General features: G+C 42.2%; 1 protein-coding gene across 2 annotated transcripts in view; it reads left to right on the top strand.

The window, feature by feature from the left end:
* Fgd4 (FYVE, RhoGEF and PH domain containing 4) overlaps positions 1 to 23,593 on the top strand; it is a 141,713-nt gene that overhangs the window by 59,071 nt on the left and 59,049 nt on the right. For both annotated transcript variants that reach the window (XM_042677678.1, XM_042677677.1), the window contains exon 2: positions 15,989 to 16,138. In XM_042677678.1, the coding sequence (XP_042533612.1) occupies positions 15,989 to 16,138 (150 nt within the window). The remainder of the gene's footprint in view (positions 1 to 15,988; positions 16,139 to 23,593) is intronic.

Here is a 23,593-nt window from a genome sequence, read left to right as displayed (position 1 = left end):
TTTGTTGGTTAACTGGAGATAAGAGTCTCACAGACTTTTCTGCCTAAGCTGGCTTAGATTGGTGATACTTAGTCTTAGCCTCCTGGGTAGCTTAGGTTACAGGTCTGAGCCACTAGCAACTAGCTTTTGGTACACTTTTTGTATCTTATGTAGCCCAAGCTAGCTTCAAATTGCAGATTTCCCTGCCTAAGTGCTATGTTTATAAGCATGCCGTACCATTGCCTAGGCAGGTGTGTCTTTAAAAATTTCCAAGAAAGGGGGCTGGGAAGGTGGCTCAGTGGTAGAGCGCTTGCCTTGGCATGCCTGAGGCCCTGGGTTCGATTCCTTAGCACCACATAAGCAAAAAGAAAAAAAAAAAGCCGGAAGTGGCACTGTGGCTCAAGTGGTAGAGCACTAGCCTTGAGCTGAAGAGCTGAGGGATAGTGCCCAGGCCCAGAGTTCAGGCCCCACAACCGGACCCCCCAAAAAAAAAATTTCCAAGAAAGCCAGGCGCCAGTGGCTCACACCTATAATCCTAGCTACTCAGGAAGCTGAGATCTGAGGATCACACTTTGAAGCCAGCCTGGGCAGAAAGTCTGTGAGACTCTTATCTCCAATTCACACACACACACACACACAGCCAGAAGTGGAGCTGTGGCTCAAGTGGTGAAATACTAGCCTTGAACAAAAAAGCTCAGGTACAGTATACCCAGGCAGGCCCTGAGTTCAAGCTACAAGACTTACTCTTGCACACATAGACACATACAACCAAGAAATAAAGAGAATATGAGGTTTCTATCTACCTGTGGCCTGGCCTAACCAAATTAGAACAGCAAAAACATTTCTCTAATTTTTAGGGAAGTTAAGGACTTTCCCACAGTTACAAAAATAAATTATCATGCCAAAAGTTTGACCTTTTACCTTCTAACTTTACTAGTCTACCCAGTTTTCTCCTAGGGGGAAAAGCAGCTCTTCTTAGATAAACATAGGCTGGCTTTTCATCAGCAGGCCTGGGTGACTGAGGCCATGACTACAAGTATTGTGTTGGTGTATTTGAAGTAGTAGTTTTGGGGGGAAAACTTGATGGCCCCAAGGTTCTTTTCCTACTTGGTAAGGCTGATTTTATTCATGAGCAGCACAAATGCTCAATTTAAATTTAAAAAGTACATGGGGTCAAGCAACCGTGTTCACACCTATATCTTAGCTACTCAGGCAGCTGAGATGTGAGAGCGGAGAAGTCAGCCCTGGCCAAAAAGTCAGTGAGATTCGGGGCTGGGAAGGTGGCTCAGTGGTAGAGCGCTTGCCTTGCATGCCTGAGGCCCTGGGTTCGATTCCTCAGCACCACATAAGCAAAAAGAAAAAAGCCGGAAGTGGCGCTGTGGCTCAAGTGGTAGAGTGCTAGCTAGCCTTGAGCTGAAGAGCTGAGGGACAGCGCCCAGGCCCAGCGTTCAGGCCCTATGACCGGCCCCCCCCCCAAAAAAAAAAAAAAAAAAAGAATGTGAAGCCCTGAGTTCAAGCCTCATTTACTGGCATACAAAGAAAAAAATGTACTGAGCACTCATAGCTCACACCTGTAATCCTAGCTACTCAAGAGACTGAGATCTGATGATTTGAAGCCAACTCAAGCAGGAAAGTTAATGAGATTTTTATCTTCAATTAACTAACAAAAAGGTGAAGTGGAGGTATGGCTCAAGTGGTAGAAAGCTAGCCTTGAGTGAAACAGCTGATGGGGAGAGTGAGGCTCTGAGTTCAAGTCCAGGAGAAGGAAGCATGCATCTGTAATCCCAGTACTCTAGAGGCTGAGGCCAAAGAACCACCAGTTGGAAGCCGTCTGGACTAACATAATATTAGCAAGTTTGGAGTGAACCTGTTAGACATAATAAGAAAACAAGAAGTGAAGGAGGAGTGTGAGTGACTGTAAAACCAAGTGCTGAATGCAAGTGAACTAAATGGAAGTCAGATGTAAGGTCCCAGACATTAGTTTATAGAAACAGTGAAGGCTAGAATGTTTTGTAGTTGCTAGGAATCAAGCCCAGGGAAATCAATTTCAGAAAATTAACCAGAAAAGCAAGTGCAAAAAGAATGAAAATCAACAGAGTTTGAAAAGCTTGGCTTATGAGGATGTACTTTGTCATGCAAAGAAGCAGTATTGCATTTTTGTTTATTTGTGATTGAACTGATTATAATTAAATTATGATTGGAGCCAGGCCTGTAATTCTAGCTACTTGGGAAGCAGAGATTGGGGAATCACTGTTTGGGGCCAACCTGGAGAAGAAAATGATTTGCAAGACTCCATCTCAACTAATAGCTAGGGTGAAGTGGCACAACCTATTATCTCAACTACAGAGGAAGACAGTGGCTGGATGTGCTGGCCTGTCATTTCCAGTGACACAGGAAAATACAATTAGGATTGCAGCCCAGGCTACCCTAGGTATAAAATGAGACCAACCTCAAAAAGAAGGACTAGGAGTGTATGGCTCAACTGGTAAATTCCTGCCTAGCAAGCTCAAGGCTCTGAGTTCAGTTCCTAGCCTGGCAGTTTTGTGGATTTTTACATCATCCTCGTTAAAACTTATAAAACATTGGCCCATTTGATTTTCTTCTTTCTGGGCATGCCGATCAATTTGTTGTGAATAAATGGAAAATAGTTTGGCACTGGGCAAAGGGAAAAGCCAACATTTGAGTTAATTTATAAACCAGATATCTTGAATAAGTGAGCTGGCAGTGAGTATATCAAGAACACAGATGAGCTAAGCTCTGGTGGCTCAAGCCTGTAATCCTAGCTACTCAGGAGGCTGAGATCTGAGGATCGCGGTTCAAAGCCAGCCCAAGCAGGGAAGTTCCTGAGACTCTTCGCTCCAATAAACCACTCACAAAATCAGAAGTGGCGCTGTAGCTCAAGTGGTAGAGCACTAGCCTTGAGCTGAAGGACTGAGGGACAGCACCCAGGCCCAGAGGTAAAGCCCCAGGACCGACAAAAAAAAAAAAAAGAACACAGATGACAGTAGATGGTGGATGAGGTCCAGAAGGCTCCAAAGCAATGGAGCTAGGATACTCCAATCTCCCAGCATGTGGATGTGTTCAAGGAACCTTATGATGTATGATTGATCCAGTTGCTGCTCCTTCTTTCTTCCCCAAAATTTGGGGAAATGCTGCCAAATGTTCTAGGCTTCTTTTAATCAACTGTTAGTTTTCCTATCAATAAGTCCCATCTTGAAGCTGTTTGAGATCTCACCAAGAGCTATCTCATTAAAACAAAAGAGGCTCCTGTCACTTAACCCTCTCTGTCACTTGGGAAGTTCCCAGTGTTTTAGCAGCTGCTTTTTGTCAGAAAGCAGGGACAGAGATCAAATCCTTATGTATTATCATGTCACAGATTGGTTAGAAAAATCAACTCATCTTTTGCCTACCTGTGAAGAGAGGCTTTTCCTGGCATATGAATATTAACTATGACTTAAGGGTCTCATAGTGCTATTAACCTAGATAATTTCCATTAAAATATTTTAGGAGTTCAAATGGTAGGTTATCTGCATTTTTAATTTTGCAAGAACTTCAGTGTAAATGCTCAGAATCCTGGCATTCATTTTCTATGGCTTCAACTATAATTTCTGATTCCATTCAAGTCAATTATAACACAGTAGTAGATTTCTTTTTTGTTTTTTGTCGGTTGTGGGGCTAGAATTCTGGGTCTGGTCACTGTCCCTCAGCTCTTCAGCTCAAGGCAAACACTCTACCACTTGAGCCACAGTACCACATCCGGTTTTCTGGTGTTTAATGGGAGATAAGAGTCTCACAGACTTTCCTTGCCTGGGCTGGCTTTGAACAACAATCCTCAGATCTCAGCCTCCTAAGTAGCTAGGATTACAGGGTGAGCCACTGGTGCCTAGCTGGATTTCACCCTTGATTGCAGTTGCACATTGAAATCTGTTGAAAGCTGCTTCTCCCTGTTCCCAATGCCAGTTCTAGGACTTAGACTCAGGGCCTGGGCACTGTCCCTGAGCTTTTTTGCTTCAGATTAGTGCTCAACCACTTGAGCCACTGCTCAGCTTCTAGCTTTTGCTGGCTAATTAGACATTAAAAGTTTCAGACTTTCCTGACCTGGGCTGCCTTTGAACTGTGATTGATCCTCAGATCTCAGCCTCCTGAGCAGTTAGGATTACAGGAGTGAGAAGCTGGCAAAATACTCTGATGTCTGGATTCCACCTCTCAGCAATTCTGCTTGACACATTGTGGGATACAGTGCAGATATTGCAGTTTCTAATTTTTTTTTCTCTCAATGCTGGTGCTCTACCACTTGAGCCACAGCTTTACTTCCACATTTTTTTTTTTTTGGCAGGGGGGAGTGGATAATTGGAGATAAGAGTTTCATTGACTTTTCTGCCTGGGCTGGCTTTGAACTGAAATCTTCATATCTCAGCCTCCTGTGGTGTTTTTTTTCCTCTACCTTCCCAAGAATACATAGGTAGTTGGAGACCAAACAAAGATAAAATTATGACATTAATAATTCACAGTTGATGGCCTTAAATGTTTAGCTCAGGGTCTATAAATTTTTTTTTCTGTAAAGGATCACATTGTAAATAATCTACCAGTATTCTCAAAAACATCATACCCAGTATGTACATGAACTAGTATGGCTGTGTTCCAGTAAAATGTGATACAGAAAATGCTGTATACTGCAAAACTGTGACTGAAGGACATTTTACTCTTCTTACTGGATGGCGATTTCCTTGAGCTGCCTGACTTGTCACTTACTGATTCTGTTACGGTGACCCCTATTGCAAATGATAAACTCATGTGGAAGGGTAACTCTTTACCTTTTCCCTACTACTACTAAGCTTTCCAATAGGGGGAAAAGTTAGCACATATTCCAGCTATAGAAAGAAAATTCTTTGAGGTCTGTGTCAGGTTGTAATTGCTAGATTTTGTGCCAATACTGAGGCTTGTACTCAGGGCCTCACATTCTTGCTTCTCTTTTTTCTGCTCAAGGCTGGCCCTATACCATTTGAACCATACTTCCTCCTCTTCTGACTTTTTGCTGGTTAATTGAGATAAGATTCTCATAGTCTCTTCTGCCCCAGCTGTCTTTGAACTGTGACCTTCAGATCTCAGCCTCTTGAGTAGGCAGGATTGCAGGCATGAGCAACTGGCACAACACAATACAGGGTATTCTGTAGTCCAGTCTCTTCTTATTTATTTATTTATTTATTCTGTTGGTTGTGGGGCTTGAACTCTGGGCCTGGGCACTGTCCCTCAGCTCTTCAGCCCAAGGCTAGCGCTTTATCACTGGAGCCACAGCGCTACTTCTGTCTTTTTTTGCTTATGTGGTACTGCACTCATCAGTAACCTTTTCAGTGGAGCAAAGGGGAATCTTCATCCATTCTCTCATAAGAGCATGCCAACCAGAGGACACCCAAAGGGGAGGAACACAAAGGTGCAATTCCCATGTGCATCTGTCATATAAAATATTATTTATTGAACTCCTGGAAATGGAAACAAAAGCTTTTTTTTCTTTATGGGTATTTTTGTTTTCTTCTTGTCTTGTTTGTTTGTTTACCTGTCTTTGGTAGGGTGGGGGGGGGGGCGGTCACAGAAATGAAAGAACAAAGGGTGAACGAATGCAACAATGTTACACAACTTGTAGGTGGGGATGGGAGGGAAAAATGGAGAGAATGAGGGAAGGGGTGACATTGTCTGAAAAGAAATGTACTCTTATGTAACAGTAACTCCTCTGTACATCACCTTTTTTTTTTTTGGTCAGTCATGGGGCTTGAACTCTGGGCTGGGCACTGTCCCTCAGCTCTTCAGCTAAAGGCTAGTGTTCTACCACTTGAACCACAGCACTACTTCAGTTTTCTGGTGGTTAATTGGAGATAAAAGTCTCACAGAGGTTCCTGCCCAGGCTGACTTTGAACTGCAATCCTCAGATCTCAGCCTCCTGAGTAATAGGATTATAGGTGTGAGCCACTGGTGCGGTGACTGGCATACATCACCTTTATAATATATATATAGTTTAAAGCAAGCCAGAGAACAGCAGAACACCGTGGCCATAGCAGCCGGGCCCAGATGAGGTTTTCTTGTGGTTTTTTTTGTTTGTTTTTGCCAGTCCTGGGGCTTGAACGCAGGGCCTAGGTACTATCTTTGAGCTTCTTTTGCTCAAGGCTAACACTTTACCACTTGAGCCACAGTGCCATTTCCAGCTTTTTCTGTTTATGTGGTACTGAGGAATCGAACGCAGGGCATCATTGGCACTAGCAAGCAGTCTACCACTAAGCCACATTCCCAGCCTGTGGTTTGGTTTTGTTGTTGTTGTTGTTTTTAGACAGGTCTCATTATGTTGCCCTAGCCTACTTCCAATTTGTGATTAATGATCCTGCTCAGTAGCTAGAACTATTTGCTGGCTTGATCATTCTTTCTCAATATTAATCTCTGCAGGCTTTATGAATGAGTGTGTGTGAGTGTGTGTGTGTGAGAGAGAGTGTGTGTGTGTGTGAGAGAGAGAGTCTGTGTGTACTGGAGCTTTTACTCAGGGATTCTTGCTCTTGCTTGGCTTCTTTGGTTACAACTGATTGTCTAGGGCCATACCTCCAGTCTGGCAGTTTGCTGGTTAATTGTAGGTGAGAGTTCATGGACTTTTCTGTGCAGGCTGGCTTCAAACCTAAATCATCAGATCTCCGGCTCCTGAACAACTAGGATTACAGATGTGAACTACCAGTGCCCTGTAGGCTATATATTTTTTAAATTACATACATGCACAGTTATATATGCTTAAAACAGTAAAAATTGCCTTTTATACTTAAAAAAATTTTTTTTTGCTTTTTGGGTTTTCTTTTTGTGTATATGTGCCTGTCCTGGGGCTTCAACTCAAGACTTAGGCTCTGTCCCTGAACTTTTGTGCTCAAGGCTAGCTTACTACCACTTGAGCCACAACTCCATTCTCAGCTTTGGGGCAGTTAATTGGTGACAAGTCTCACGGACTTTCTGCCATAGTTTTTTTAAACCATGATCCTCAGATCTCAACTTCCTCAGTAGCTAGGATTACAGGTGTGAGCCACTGATGCCTGATGCCTTTTATACTCTTTATATGTATTTATCACCTTTGGGACCTTAAAAAATATTGAACATCTGCCTACTAATTGCTTTATCTTCTTTAAATCTTGGCTCTAATTATATCAATAAGGTGATATTGATATAATTACCCAGCTATACAGTACTGTTCATTTTCCTCTACCTAGCACCTTTGAACATACTGCATTATCCTGGCAGGCCTTTCTTTTCTTTTCTTTTTTTTTTTTTTGGAGGTCCTATGCTGGCCTTGAATTTGCAATCTTTCTGGTGCAGCTTTCTAGATACTGGTATTACAGGCCTCTACTACTGAGCCCAGCTTCAAACCTTTTTGAGTTCACATTGCTTTTGAATTCAAAAGCTACCAACTGAACCAAAGTTCTCTTCTTTTTAAAACATTTTAAAAATTTTATTTAAAATTTTGATTGATGTAATTTATTTCTTCTTTATGTGTGGTATATTCACATATATATCTTTGGGAGAGTGGTGGAGAGTGTACAGAACTCAAGGAGAAAAGGGTAGAAAAGTGCAGCAGTAGAGTTCCCTGGATAACTTGTGGGTGGAGATGGGAGGGAGGGACTGGGAGAGAAAGAGGGAAGGGAAGAAACTGTACAGAAGGAAATGTATTCATTATCTGATTCATGTCATTGTAATCCCTATGTACATCACCGTAATAGTATTCATTATCTGATTCATGTCATTGTAATCCCTATGTACATCACCATAATAATAATAATAATGAAAGATAATTTTAAAAAAAGAAATAAAGATATCAAATCATTTGCTTTACCCAACAGCATAATACTCCTTAATTTTAGGTAGCTATTGGGCAATGAATCTGGAATACTGCTAGACTGTCATACATTTTAGTTAATGATAAGAAGTATAAACAAAATCACAGATTATAATAACATAAAATAGTTGCTAGAATTTTTTTTTTGTTTTTTTGCTGCTGCTGCTACTATTTTTACCACGGCAAACATTTGGATGGTTTCACAGTTCAGATGTTTACAAACTTGCTTTCTGAGGAATAAAAGTATTTGTGTTTGTGAGTTTTTTTATTTCTTTTTTCTCTTCTTAATATTTAGGACTTCTACAAAAATAACTTTGAAGGTTAAAAATCTTAGATTAATGGCTAGGCATCAGTGGTTCATATCTGTAATGCTAGCTACTCAGGAGGCTGAGATCTGAGCATTGTGATTTGAAGCCAGCCCAGGCAGAAAAGTCTGTGAGACTCTTATCTCCAATTAACTACTCAAAAACCAGGAGTGGCTCTGTGGCTCAAGTGGTAGAGCACTAGTCTTGAGCACAAAGAGGCTCAAGGACAGTTCATAGGCCCTGAGATCAAGCCCCACAATCATCAACAACAACATAAAAGGAAATATTTGAAATTTAATCTCGAGTGAGAATGAATTCAACTACAACTATACATTTTGTCATACATTTTTAATTTTAAAAACTATACATTTTGAATTTAGAAAACATTTTGTAAGACTATAGTTGCCTTAAGTCTCACTCTTTTTTTATTTATGATACCAGAGGTTGGTACTGGACTTGACTCTAGGCGTTCTATTATTTTAGCCATGCATCCAGATCTCTATGTATCTGCTCCATGGCAAGGGGTGGTCCTGTTGTTCCTTCAGAACAAAGATTCCTGCTTTTCTGGAGCTCACATTCTGCCCAGGATAATGCTGTGTGTTTGGACTTGTTGGGTTGAGAAAAATGAGCAGTACTGTACAGCTGGGTAATGAATAGAGTGTTCATACGATACCGGGGGAATTAGAACCAAGAATTAAACAAGTTAAAGCAATTAGTAGGCAGTGATTTGGAGATCTTTGCCTCACAGCAGGTGATTATTCTCCTAGAAGAGAGCAGCTAGTTCTAAGGCCCTTAGGTAGAAGCCAGCATGACTGGGATGGAAAGGGTAGCAGTAACAGTAGGTGACAAGGTACACCGGCCATAGAGACACAGCTGGATTGTGTAGTATCTGCAAAACTGCAAGGACTTGAGGCTTTACTCTGGATGAAATGTGGAACTACTGTGCAGTTTGTGTGTGAGTGTGCGCACGCACACACGCGTTCATGCACATGTGCACTTGTATGAGCACTCTGGTCTTAGAGCTTGTGCTCAGGGCCTCTGCACTGCCCCTTAGATTTTCACTCAAGGGTATTCCTTTAGCACTTGAGCCACAGTTCCACTTCTGGCTATTGGTAGTTTATTGGAGATAAGGGTATCACAGACTTTCTGCCTGAGTTGGTTTTGAACCTTGGTCCTCAGATCTTAGTCTTTTTAATAGCTAGGGTTACAGACACAAGCCTCAAGTACCTGGATAGTACTGTGGAATTTTGAGTATAGAATCTGATGGGTTTGGGGGGTTGTTGTTGTTGTTTTTGTACCAGTCCTCAGGCTTGAACTCTAGGCCTGGTCACTAACCCTGAGTTTTTTGTGCTATAGGCTAGTTCTCTACCACTAGAGCTACAGTTCTACTTCTGGCTTTTAGGTGCTTAATTGGAGATTAAAACTGTCACAGGGTTTTCTGCTCAAACTGCCTCTGAACTGCAGTCCTCAGATCTCAGCCTCCTCAATAACTAGTATTACAGGCATGAGCCACCTGCACCTCATTTCTACTGTAGAATTTTGAGCACAGGATCTGATCAAGGTTTAAAGGATTTATCTGTGCCTGGTTTGAAAATACAAGCTATACTGGGGTAAGAACAGAAGCAAGGAGACCAGGTGGAGGGATTTGCTGGGAATACTTTGAAGGTAGCGCCAACAGGAGTTCCTGATGGAGAGGTTGCAAAAGTTGCCGAATGAGAGAGGACCAGACATTCAGGTGATTCCAGGGGGCTGGGCCTTAGCATGGATGGAGTTGCTTGCAGCTAGCTGAGGTGGAGAAAACTGGTCAGAGAGCAGCTTAAGAGACCATTACGTGCTGAGGGCTTCAGATTTGCAAATGCTGATTGTAAGATAGTTCTGACTGCATTGGTGGGCATGTTGAGTGGGTGAGTCTTGACTCTGCATGAGAGGACTGGAGTGGAGGGGTAGAACCTTCATACCAGGAGGGCCTGAGCTAAGCTCAGGAAGGAGTGGTAAGTGTAGGTGGGGAGGACCAAGCATCTCCCTTTCCAGCACTGCAGCTTCAAAGAACTTCTGATGGGACATTTCTGTTCTGATAGTTTCTTTATTAGGTAAATAAATGCTTTAATTTTAAAAAATTAAGCTGGGCACCTGTGCTCATGATTATTTTGTAATCTAGCTGCTCAAGAGCCTGAGCTCTGAGGATTCAGGCTGAATGCCAGTCTGGGCTGGAAAGTATATGTGAGTCTTATCTCCAGTTAACCAGCAAAACGATAGAAAGGAGCTGGGCATGCCTATACTCCTAGCTACTCAGGAGCTTGGAATAAGAGGAACTTGATTCAAAGACAGCTCAGGCAGGGAAGTCAATTAGCTAGCAAAAAGATGGAAGTGGAGCTGTGGCTAAAGTGTCAGAGTGCTAGCCTTGAACAAAAAAAATCTGAGACACTACCCAGGCCCCGAGTTCAAGCCTCAGGAGTGCAATATTATATGCGTGTGCACGCACGCACACACACACACACACACACACACACACACACACACAGCACCCAGGCCCTGATTTCAAGCCCCAAGACCTTCACAAAAAAAAGAAAAAGAAAAGCCTTGAGTGAGACCATGCGGATCTGAGTTGAAACCCCCAGTACCAGCCAAAAATAAATTTTTTTTTAAAAAAAGGATTACCAGAAGATGACCAGTTCTCAGACATCCTGACATACTGCAATTAGTTCTATCTGTGCCCACATTAACTATTTAATTACAAGTGTCTTGTACTGTGGTGCTTTCTGTCACTTGGAATCTGAGAGGTCCTCTAAGCTAATGTAAGGCTTCCTGAATGGGTAGAGCATCTGGTTACAATTTGGTTTCAATTCCCTGTTCATGCAGGCAGCAACCAAATAAGGATTGCTTCCAAATGTAAGTTTTCTGAGTCGGGCATAAACAAGGCAAGTTTTATGTTTATTGTTGCGTCCAAGATGGTAGCAGATTAATTGTTTGAAATGCTGCTTGTTTTAGGTGGACTTTGTCATGTCAAGGTTGGCATACACACCAGTGGTGAATGTAAGGAGAGGTGTGCTTGTAGCCACATACTATGTTGTGTATTTGTTGTTGTATTTCTTTTAAACAACCTTTTAAAAATGTAAGTCTTAGCCTGCAGTCCTAGCTACTCAAGAGGCTGAGATCTGAGGATCGCAGTTCAAAGCCAGCCTGGGCCGAAAGTCTGTGAGACTCTTATCTCCAATTAAACTACCCAAAAAACTGGAAGTGGCTCTGTGGCTCCAAGTGGTGAAGTGCTAGCTTTGAGCAAAAGAGCTCAGAGATAGTGTCTAGACCCCGAGTTCAAGCCCATGACTGACAAGAAAAAAAAAAAAAAAGAAGCTCAGGTATACTACCCAGGCCCTGAGTTCAAGCCCTGGGATCAACACACACACACACACACACACACACACACACAATAAGTCTTCTCTGTGTCTTTCCTTGTGTTATGGTGTGTCAGAAGATAGTGGCTGAAGTTTGAATTTCTTATTGAAAGCATTTTACCACCCCTGTGGGAGATGTTCCTTGTAAATAGTACATTCATAAAGCCCATCATATGAGAAAACTTTCTTTTTTTTTTTATTGTGAAAATACTGTACAGAGGGGTTACAATTACATGGGCAAGATAATGACTACATTTATTATCAAGCATTGTAGCCTCCTCCTTTGTTTCCCCTTCCCATCCCCCCCTATCCTCCTTCTCCCCCCCAGCACCAAAGTTGTAAAGTTCGTTTTGGACATAATGACCTGTACATCTCATTGTTGCAATGGGTCCACGTGTATCCTTATTTAAACGATTTGTTTTTCCCCTTCCCCTCCACAATGAGAAAACTTTCTATCATCAACTTTTGGGCTTTGTTTTCAATTTGTGGCTTATTAAACATTTTTTGTGCCAGTACTAGAACTGAATTCAGGGCCTCACATTCCCACTTACTTTTTTTTTTTTTTTGCTCAACTGGCATCCTGTCGCTTGAACCATACCTCCAGTTTCAGCTTGTTGCTGGTTAATTAGAGGTAAGTCTCACAGATTTGTCTGCCTGAGCTGGCTCCATACTTGGATTCTCAGATCTTAGTCTCATGAGTAGCTATGATTACAGACATGGCTCACTGGCATGCAGCTTATATCATATATTAATACATGGTATTCAAAGATCTACTTTTTAAACATACATTTCTTTTTCATTTAACACATTACTCCCTTTTACAGTTTTGTCACTATCAGCTGTTAAAGTTAAATCTGCATTTTTATATTTATTTATTTATTTAGTCAGTCGTGGGGCCTGAACTCTGGGCCTAGGCACTGTCCCTCAGCTCTTCAGCTCAAGGCAGGTGCTCTACCACTTGAGCCACAGCACCACTTCCAGCTTTTTCTGCATATGTGGTGCTGAGGAATCCAGCTTAGGACCTCATGCATGCAAGGCAAGCACTCTACCACTAAGCCACTTTCCCAGCCCCTGCATTTTTTTTTTTGGTCCACATATTTAATTTTTTATTACCTGTAAGTAGTTGTACAAAGGAGTTGCTATTTAACAAAGCAATTTATGAATATATCTTGATCAATGTCATCCGTTTCAACATTCTCACCCATCCCTCTTAACCCACCCCTTCCCTCACTTTTCTTTTTATGGTGTTTGTGTGTGTGTGTGCTAGTCTTAGGACTTGAATTCTATGCCTGGGTGCTGCCCCTGAGCTTTTGTGCTTAAGGCTAGCCTCTTTCCACTTAAGCCACAGCTCCACTTCTGGCTTTTTGGTGGTTAATTGGAGATAGTCTCATGGACTTTCCTTCCCCAGGTAGGCTTTAAACCTTGATCCTTGATCTCATCCTTCTGAGTAGGAATACAGGTGTGAGCCACCAGTACCCAGCTTGGTTGGGCTTTAAAAGTTAACTTTTAGTGTTTTGAGTGATTTTAAGCAAAAAAACAAACAAACAAACAACCCTTCAAGAAATAGAACAAGCTGGATGCCGATGGGTCACGCCTGTAATCCTAGCTACTCAGGAGGCTGAGATCTGAGGATGGAGGTTCAAAGCCGGCCTGGACAGGAAAGTGTGTGAGACTCTTATTTCCAATAAACCACTAGAAAACTGGAAGTGGCGCTGTGGCTCAAGCAGTAGAGCACTCGCCTTGAGCTGAAGAGCTCAAGGACAGTGCCCAAGCCCAGAATTCAAGCCCCACGACCGACCAAAAAAAAAAAAAAAGAAAAGAAATAGAACAAGAGGGTTTTTTTCTTTGTTAAAACAACAACAACTCCTCAAGAGGGAGAATGATGGGACGGTGACTGATCAAGAAGCACTGGAAACTTAGCTGAACATGCCTTTTACAAGCTTTTGAGGTTCAGGGGCTGGGAAGGTGGCTCAGTGGTAGAGCACTTGCCTTGCATGCATGAGGTCCTGGGTTCGATTCCTCAGCACCAAATAAGCAAAGAAAAAAGACCGGAAGTGGTGCTGTGGCTCCAGTGGTAGAGCGCTAGCCTTGAGCTGAAGAGCTGAGGGACAGCGCCCAGGCCCAGAGTTCAGGCCCCACGACTGGACCCAAAAACAAACAAACAAACAAAAAAACTGTATACAAGATTTTGAAGTTCAGAAAGTAGAATAAAATACATTAAAAAAACAAGCCCCAAACTCAAATAGCTCTTGTTTTAGAAATTTGAATTGTGCAAATGTGAAGCTATCTCTTAACCAAATAATAATTGCTTAAATAGCTTACTTTCACTCAATTACAGTGAATTCTTGGTAGAAATTTTATTTTCTCTTTGTTGTTAAGTGGAGACTATGCTATTTGTTCATTATATGCCTTTATGAAAATAGCATAATGGAACTCATTAAAATCATATTTTTAAAAGGAAAGGGATGTTGATGATAAGAAAGAGTAATAGAGGGGCTAGGAAGGTGGCTCAGTAATAGAGCGCTTGCCTTGCATGCTCGAGGCCCTGGGTTCAATTCCTTAGCACCACATAAGCAAAAAGAAAAAAGCCGGAAGTGGCGCTATGGCTCAAGTGGTAGAGCGCTAGCCTTGAGCTGAAGAGCTGAGGGACAGCACCCAGGCCCAGAGTTCAGGCCCCACTACCGGACCCCCCCCCAAAAAAAAAGAAAGCGTAATAGAGAGGAAGGTTTAATATAATCAAAAAACATATGGAGGGATGAGAAGGTGGCTCAATGGTAGAGCACTTGCCTTGTATGCATGAGGCCCTGGGTTCGATTCCTCAGCACCACATAAGCAGAAAAAGCTGGAAGTGGCGCTGTGGCTCAAGTGGTACAGTGCTAGCCTCAAGCTGAAAAGCTGAGGGACAGCACCCAGGCCCAGAGTTCAAGCCCCACAACTGACCAAAAAAAAAACAAAAAAAAAAAACATGGAAATTTCAAAATGAAGCCCTTTTCTACAGCAATACATACCAATAAAATCTTTTGTTTTCTTGGAAGTAGTTAAGTCTATTATTTTATAAGCGTATTTTTTTATTGTGAAAATACCGTACAGAGGGGTTACTATTACATGGGCAAGATAATGAATACATTTCTTATCAAGCATTGTAGCCTCCTCCTTTGTTTCCCCTTCCCATCCCTTCACATCTTCCCCACCCCCAACAAAGTTGTAGTTTGTTTTTCGACATAACGAGTTAAGTCTATTATTAATACCACCATGTCAACCTCAAGAGAAAGAAATGGAGTGTATAAAAAAAGAGTCATTTCAAAGTCTATGAGCCATGCACCAGTGGCTCATGCCTGTGTTCCTAGCTACCCAGGAGGCTGAGATCTGAGGGTTGTGGTTCAAAGCCAACCTAGGCAGAAAAGTCCCTGTGAGACTCTTATATCCAAATAACTACTCAAAAATCAGGAGTGGTGCTGTGGCTCAAAGTGGTAGAGCGCTAGCCTTGAGCAAAAGAGCCCAGAGACAGCACCTCGGTCCTGAGTTCAAGCCCCATGACTGAAAGTTCAGTTTCTTGTATCAGAAGCTGGGTGCCAGATCATGACTCATGCCTATAATCCCAGCTGCTGAGATATGGGCAAAAAATTTATTGTTACTCTTATGTCCAATTAAGTAGCAGCAAGGAGCTAGAAGTGGAAGTGTGGCTCAAGTGGTCAAGCACCAGCATGGAGTTAAAAAACAAGTGTGTGAAGCCCTGATTTCAAGCCTGAGAACTGAAACTAAAACGAAGGAAGGAAAGAAGGAGGGAGAGAGGCAAGGAAGGAAGGAGCTAAATGGAAGACTAATCTTTTCCCTTTCATAAGTTTCTCATGGTACATTTCAGCATTGTTTGAAAGAATCTTTGGAGGGGCTTTGATTGTAAATAATTTGGACAATGTTGTCAGTACAATCTCACTGTTATCTGTGGAAACTCTGGGTTCCTCTTTGCCTTTATCATGGATTGTGGATGAACTGTGAGTAAGCTTGTGGGGGAGAGCGTAGCAGATGTACATTTGTTTGTTTCTGTTTGAGCCATTCTCCTAGAGCCCTAAGGTCAGCTGTCTGATTGGTGCTTTTCTGCTTGATGACTGGTGGCTGACTGGACACGAGAAAGAAACACTTTTACCAGATGAGCCGTGCCCCTCCCATCCTCTGGGTGGCCTAGATTGCAGCAGCTGTTCTGCCTTTCTGTGTCCCTAGAAGGAAAGGTGCATGTGTAGCTGTCTTTGCTCAGTGTGCATTAAAGGTATCCAAAGCACAGATCTCACCCAGGAAAGCTCTTTGTCAAGGGCAGCACATAGCCGCAAAGTTATTTCCATGCTTCATCCTGTAACTGTGACTGTTGGTGTCTTCTGGGATCTGGAGAAGCTTAACTTGCAAAGACAAGGGTTGTGTGGGCCCCCTGTATTTATCTGTGCTTTCTTTTTTTTAACCCACAGGCAGCAGTACCTGTCCAAAGGTCAGTGTTGTTCTACCTTGTTCAACAAGCAGCACAACCACACTGGTTGATCCGAATGTATCTGAAGAGGCTCAGGGAATAAATGGGAAGACACCAGCGAATCGCTCAGCTGCAAGTCCAAAGCCACAAGGTATGCATGTGGGAGGGGGTGGGAAGGAGGGATGGTGTTGGGAGGGGGACTGTGATGGGGTCTCAGTGAGTTGCTGACCACTGAGGGCCACCCAGAACAATGATGACACAAAGAGAACTTGAAACTATGAAAGGGTCAACTCAGAAGAATTATTTTTTAAAGAAATGTCAGTCTTTTTGTTTGTGTATGCTGATACTGGGCCTTGAACTCAGGACCTGGTGCTCTTGCCTAGCTTTTTCTGCTCAAGCCTGGCTTCTTGCTGGTTAATTGGAGAGTAAGAATCACCCATACTTTCCTGCCCAGACTGGCTTTGAACTGCAATCCTCACATTTCAGCCAAGTATCAGTCTTATAACCCTTCTCAGACAGAGGCCAGTGCTTGTTCTCTTCTGAAAATAGTGGTGCACTTATGTATTTCTTTTCTTTCTTTGTTTTTTTTGGGGGGGGGGGGGGAAGGACGTGCTTGTCCTGGGGCTTGAACTCAGCGCCAGGAATGGATCCTGAGTTTCTTTAGCTCAAGGCTAGTGCTCTACCACTTGAGCCACAGTTCCATATTTAGAGATAGTCTCATGGGCTTTCCTGCATAGGCTGGCTTTGATCAGAGATCCTCAGATCCTGACTAGCTAGGATTGTAAGGGTAAGCCACTGGTGTCTAGCTGTCTTGTGCTTCTTTTCACAAGGCTAAAGGTGTTTGGGCATCCACTAAGAAGACTGTCATCCTCTTCATGCCTATAGTTAACATAGCTCAGGGCCTGTGTTTGGAACTAGCCAGTAAGAAATGAGTTACTCTAGGTTGGAGGATCTAGAAAACAATTCTGAAATGGCGCTTAGCTTAACATTCTTATCAAGAATGTGATTAGATAATGTTTAAGCACAAGGCTTTTGAAAATGTCCTGAGGGAATGTCATCCACAGAAATGAAAAGTCAACATCCCTCCATTCAGGATTAAGTGGCCAATAAAGAAAAAAGTGTAATGGTAGAAAGCTCTCTTTTGTTCACTGGCCATTTGGTTTTGCAAATAAATTTCCATTAAACTTTTAACTTCAAGGAACATAGAACATTTTTTGTTATTGTTTTTGGTCAGTCCTGGGCTTGAACTCAGGGTCTGGGCCCTGTCCTGGAGCTCTTTTGCTCAAGGTTAGCCCTTTACCACTTTGAGCCACAGCACTACTTCTGGCTTTTTGGTGGTTAATTGGAGTTAAGAGTCTCTTGACTTGCCCGTCCTGGCTGGCTTTGAACTATGATCTTCAGATCTCAGCCTCCTGGGTAGCTAGGATTACAGGCTTGAGCCACCATGGCCTAGCTAAAACAATTGTTTTTGATGGTAGAATTTAAGGCCTTTTAAATTACAACATATGCAGAGCACTGGTGGCTCACATCTGTAATCCTAGCTACTCAGGAGGCTTGAGACCTGAGGATCATGGTTCAAAGCCAGCCTGTATACACAGACCCAAGAGACTCTTGCCTCCAATTATCCAGACAGAAGCCAGAAGTAGAGCTGTGGGCCAAGTGGTGTAGAGTACCAGCTGCGAGTAGAAAAGCTGAGTGAGAACATGAGGCCCTGAGTTTAAGCCCCATAACAGCACAAAACAAACAAACAAAAAACCCATGAAAGCTAAGCTGCATTATTTTAATGTACATTTTCTTCTTAATAGATTTTCTTTTATAATGAATACTGAACATTCAGTCAAAACAGTACTGGGCATTTTTAGAATTACTATTCTGGAAAACTCCATTTCCATTTTGCTTATTTTATGTTTACTTTGGTCACTTTCCTATTCTTGCAAAGAAAAATGTATACCAGAGAATGCATTATAAAAAAGCTGGTGTTCTTTGAAATTCTCTTTGTTGAGGATTTCTAGAAAACAGCTTTCAAATGAGTTTAAAATAGAATATTCTAGATTATGAGATATTTGTCATTTTGTTCTTGTTCCTAACTATACTCATAGTGGTATATATATGACTATCATGTACTTACTGTCTTAGATGCCTACCTGATTTTTTTGTTTCAGTATAGGGGCTTGAACTCAGGCCCTCAGCTTTTCTTTCTGGTACTCTACCACTTGAGGAGTCATATGTCTAGTTTTCTATAACTCTCTCTCCCCCCCTTTTCCCCTCTCTTCCTCTCTCCCTCCGTTTCCCTGTCTTTATTCTTTTCCTTTCTTTTCTTTTTTCTCTTTTCCCTCCCTCCTTCCCTCTTTGTCTTGAACTCAGGGCCTGGGTGCTGTCCCTGTGTTTGTTTTTTTTACTCAAGGCTAGCTTGAACTATAGCCTCACTTCCCCCTCACCCCTTCTCCCCCCTCCCTCCGCACCTGCCCTTTTTGATGATTAATTGAATCTAAGAGTCTCATGGACTTTCCTATTGTGGTTGACAATAGGAAACTTCGATCCTCAGGTCTCAGCTTCCTGAGTAACATGAGCCACCAGTGCCATGCTCTGTATAACATTTTCTTTTGGTTATACTTATCCCTTGACAGTGATGTCTAGATAAGCATAGACAAAATTTTAACTATGATGTAAGCTATTTTAATTGCAAAATTTAAAGTTTCAAATCTGCCTCATTAGACCTGAGTTGAGAAGAAGTATGAGGTCATACTACAAAAATGAATACAATTCTAATTTCTGTTATTGTCTAGTTCAAAAGCAAGAATTTCATTATCTTAAAAGCCTTTTTTATTTTTTGGGAAGATACACTGAATTACTTCATTGTTTTTTCCACATCAATGTATTGAACCAAAGCAATGACCTTTTCAAGCTACAGAAGTCCAAAATAAGCCTGTCCTTAGATGCTTCTTTACTGCTTATCCTGAATATGGATTCATTATATAAATGTCACTGTGATTTCGTGTATAATAAAGGTTCTGTGAACTTTGGTCCTCAGACCAGTTTTTTGTTTCCTCATTCATTACAATCTGACCAACTGTATAACTGCCTCATCTGACTCAGTTTTCTAAATTTGCAATAGTAATTCTCTGTCACCCCATTTCTCCCACTTTGCTTCTACTAGTCTTTGTTCCAACCTCAGTATATTGCCATACTGAGACCAGCATCAAATCTTTTAGGGTTATTGGATAAACTAGTGAAGAGGTTGGCACTGTGTATTGACTTACTGATCAACAGTAAATGTCCTTGCAGGGAACTTGTTGCTTACTCCTATAATCCTAGTTATTTAGGAGGCTGAGATTTGAGGATCTCAGTTTGAAGCAAGCCAGGGCATGAAAGTCCATTAAACTCTACAAGTAACCACCAAAAAGTGGAGATATGGTTTATGATGTTCTTTACTCTTTAGGGAAGAGACGGTACTTTTCTCCTTACTCCAGAGAACACGCCCCCTACAGGACTGTGCTTTACCTCTTGAACCATGAATCCAGACCTGCTTTTTCTTTGTTGGTTATAGAGCTTGACTCTGGGCCTGGACACTGTCCCTCAACTCTTCAGCTCAAGGCGAGCACTCTGCAACTTGAGTCACAGTGCCACTTCCAATTTTCTGGTAGTTTATTAGAGATAAGAGTCTCCTGGACTTTCCTGCCCGGGCTGGCTTTGAACCACGATCCCTCAGATTTCAGCCTCCTGAGTAGCTACAATTAGAGGCATGAGCCACCAGTGCCCGGCTTCCAGCCCAGCTTTTTGATGGTTATTTTGGGGATGGAGGCTAGTGACCTTTTGTGCCTGGGCTAGTCTTGAACCACAGTCCTCCAGCATCCTAATTAGCTAGTGTGTAAACCACTAGTGCCTGGGTTATGAGAACATTGGATGACTAGGAACAGAACTAGATGATGACAGGACTCTCATATAGATAAGGGATTATTATAACACGGTCCCCTTTTTTCAGGTCACTACACATCCCTTCCAAACTGTGAGTAGTGAGTGGGGTGCTGAGGCAAGAGCCATTATGTAATTTTAGTATTACTGAGGAGTCTCTAGAATGAGACAATTTTGGCATCCCCTTCCACTCCCCTCCTCCCACCTTCCCTAAGACATTTTGGCTTGCTGTTTGCAGAAGTTGTGAGCAATGTTTTGTGAGCAATGGGTAGGAATTCCACTCTACACCCCACAGTGCACAAAGCAGCCCCTTGAATCAGCAAACTGAAATGCCATGAGTGGTGAGTTTAAGAAACTCTGACTCAGCTGGGGGCTAGTGAGTCACACCTGTAGTCCTAGCTACCTGGGAGACTGAGATGTCAGGATCATAGTCCATAGACAACCTAGGGAAACAAATGAAGAGACCCTTATATCCAATGAACCAGCCAAGTGGAGGTGTGGCTCAAGTGGTAGAAGGCCATCCTTGAGTAAAAAAGGCCAAGTATGAGCACAAGAACTAGAGTTTAAGCCCCAGTTCTCTTGAAAGCAAGAAGCAAGCAAGTGAGCAAGAGTGAGAAAGGGATGGAGGGAGGGAAGAAGGAAGGGAGGGAAGAAGAAAGGAAAAGAAACGGGGAAAGCAACTTAAATCATCAAAGAATATAGAACGAAAAAACATTTTAATGTGAATGGGTCATGGGGAGAGTATACTGCCCATACCTTCATTGGTGATGGTTATATATCATGTAACTTTATCAAGATAAAATATTTATCAAACTAAATGTTTTAAAAGAATTTTTTATAAGTTTTAAGAGCTAAATTTTAGATTAGTGATTAAAGTTGCATTTGGATCTAAATTGGCCTGTGTAGACTTTGAAAGGATTTCTTCAGTAGTTAAGAGCTTTTTGCCTCTGCCTCAGAAAATACCCTAAGGTCTGGGAAAACAATGGCTTGTTCATTCCATACCAATCTTGCCAGTCAAACAAACAAATCTCTGAACAACCTCCAATTTAGCCTTTCTTCTTGTTCACTGCTTTTCATATTGGCCTACTTCCTGCCATGCTGGACTTCACTCAAAGTAGCTTCTTTAGTAATTTAAACTAATACTTCATTTTCTCTGAAGAGCTTTAATCCAGAGCATTCTCCATAATTCATAGTTATTTTGGTATGTCTCACATATTGTCACACATACCATATCAGTCACTAAGCCTAAAATACTAGGAAACATTTTGTGAACTGAAAGCCCCAGGTTTTTTTGAATAATTTATGTAAATACAGAGCACTCAGACCTGTGCCTTTGCTTCTGGGGCAAAGAGTCTTGTACAGTGATCCATCCTTTCAAACGTATATGTTTATAATGCGTATATGTAGCCCCCTTTGTTTTTCATATTTGTTGAAATAAGTGGGATAAACCGGGACTGGTGGTTCATGCCTGTGATCTTAGCTACTCAGGAGGCTGAGATCTGAGGCTTATAGTTCAAAGCCAGCCTGAACAGGAAACTCTATGAGACTCTTATCTCTAATTAAACAACCAAGAAAGCTAGAAGTAAAGCTGTAGCTCAAGTGGTAGAGCACTAGCCTTGAGCAAAAACACTCAAGGACAATGCCCAGGACCTTTGTTCAAGCCCCAGGACAAGCACGTGTAATACATGCGTGCACACACACACACACACAAACAGGACAGAGGGACAGGCACATGTATACACACACATGAGATAGAGGTCTGCTGATAATCTTACACTGGAGATAAAATTTCACTAAGATTCTTGGTCATCACTTTGCATTCTTGGAAATTTCTGAATAATTAAAATCTTCTATTTGCTGTCTGAAAGTATGACCCAGTTCAGATATTTAAAAACTGCAATCTCTCTCTTTGTCCCCTTTCCTTTCCTCTTCCCCTTCCTCTCTTTCTCTTTTTCTTTCTCTTTCTGTGTGCATGTACTTGCACACATGCCATGCATGCATGCATGCATGCTGGTATTGGGAACTGAACTCAGGGCCTGGGCACTCTCCCGTATTAGGATTTTCACTCAAGTCTAGGTTTCTACCACTTGAGCCACAACTCCACATTCCACTTTTTGCTGGAAATGAATCTCATAGACTTTCCTACCTGGGCTGGCTTTGAACTATGATCTTCATGTTTCAGCCTTTTTTTTTGGGGGGGGGGGGGGTCCGGTCATGGGGCCTGAACTCTGGGCCTGGGCGCTGTCCCTCAGCTCTTCAGCTCAAGGCTAGCGCTCTACCACTTGAGCCACAATGCCACTTCCGGCTTTTTTCTTATGTGATGCTGAGGAATCGAACCCAGGGCCTCATATATGCAAGGCAAGCGCTCTACCACTGAGCCACCTTTCCAGCCCTGTTTTAGCCTTCGGAGTAGCTAGGATTACAAGCATGAGCCACCAGTACCCAGCTGCCAGTTGTTTCTTTAAAAACTATCTACCTATTAAGCCAGTTGAGGAACAACTCCTTCTTTCAATTGTCCAAGCTCAATGTCTCCCAGATATTCTCCATGCGGTGGAGCACTCTGGTGCTCTCATCCCTTACCTTTATCAGGAAAGCTACTCTATGTGTACCTGTAGGGTTGGGAGTACAGGGTTTTTCTAGCATAGACTGCCCTGAGTCTGTCCTCAGCAGGTGTGGCCACACACACACACATACACATGTGTGCATGCATATTCTAGGCGTCTATATATGTGGAATCTAAATGTCTTCCTGTCTTCTCCTGAGTAATAGTATCTCTTGCCTGGATTTCTATGATAACCTCTAATTGCTTCTCCTTGCTTCTCTCCCAGAAGATAAACATAGCAACCAGAGTGATGGTGTGGAAGTTTAAGTCATCATTTCTCAACTTTGCTCAGAGCTCTGCTGAGACCTCATTTCACAGAGTCAGAGTCACTATGTGATCTATAAGATTTCACAGTCAGGACTCCCTCCTCTGACTTTAACACTTTCGCTTGCTTACTCATTTTGCTCTATCCACATTGGCCTTCAGACCTGAGTGATTAGATCTCTAGCCTTTGCTGAAATGATCTTTCTTTAAACACTCTTCCCTTTACTTCAAATCTTGTTTAAATCACAACTTTTCAAAGAGATCCACTTGGAGACAGCAATTGGAAGGCCAAGATCATGAGTTTGAAGACCAACTTGGAGTACACTGTGATAGTCTGTCTTAAAATTTGTAATTTAAGCAAGCATCCAGTGACCCACATCTGTAATCAAAGCTACTCAGGAGGCTGAGATCTGAGGATTGCAGTTTGAAACCAACCTGGGTAGCAAAGTCTGTGAGATGCTTATCTCCAAAAAACCAGAAGTGGAGCTGTGTCTCAAGTGGCAGAGTGCTGGCCTTGAGCAAAAGGAAACTCAGGGACTATGAGCTGAGAGCTAGAAAGCTGAGCAAGTGTGAGGCCCTGAGTTTATTCAGTCTCTTGTGCTGAAGAAACCCATTTTGAACATTATTCACTTTACCTCCTATACTCAGGATCCTTTTTATCTTGCTCTTTTAGCCCCCTCCCTCACTTCTTTTCATACTTACTACTTTCTCACAAGTGATTTGCCTGTTATTTCACTGTTGTTTATGTATTATTTTGTAGTTATTTGTTGTCTTTCCTTATGCTTGTTAACATGCCTACGTGCCTAGACTTAATAGTTATTTAGCTGG

This window comes from Dipodomys spectabilis, unplaced genomic scaffold, assembly GCF_019054845.1.
Source record: "Dipodomys spectabilis isolate Male_0828 unplaced genomic scaffold, ASM1905484v1 ptg000039l, whole genome shotgun sequence".
Classification (NCBI taxonomy): domain Eukaryota; kingdom Metazoa; phylum Chordata; class Mammalia; order Rodentia; family Heteromyidae; genus Dipodomys; species Dipodomys spectabilis.
This window is presented reverse-complemented; position numbering and strand designations above follow the sequence as displayed.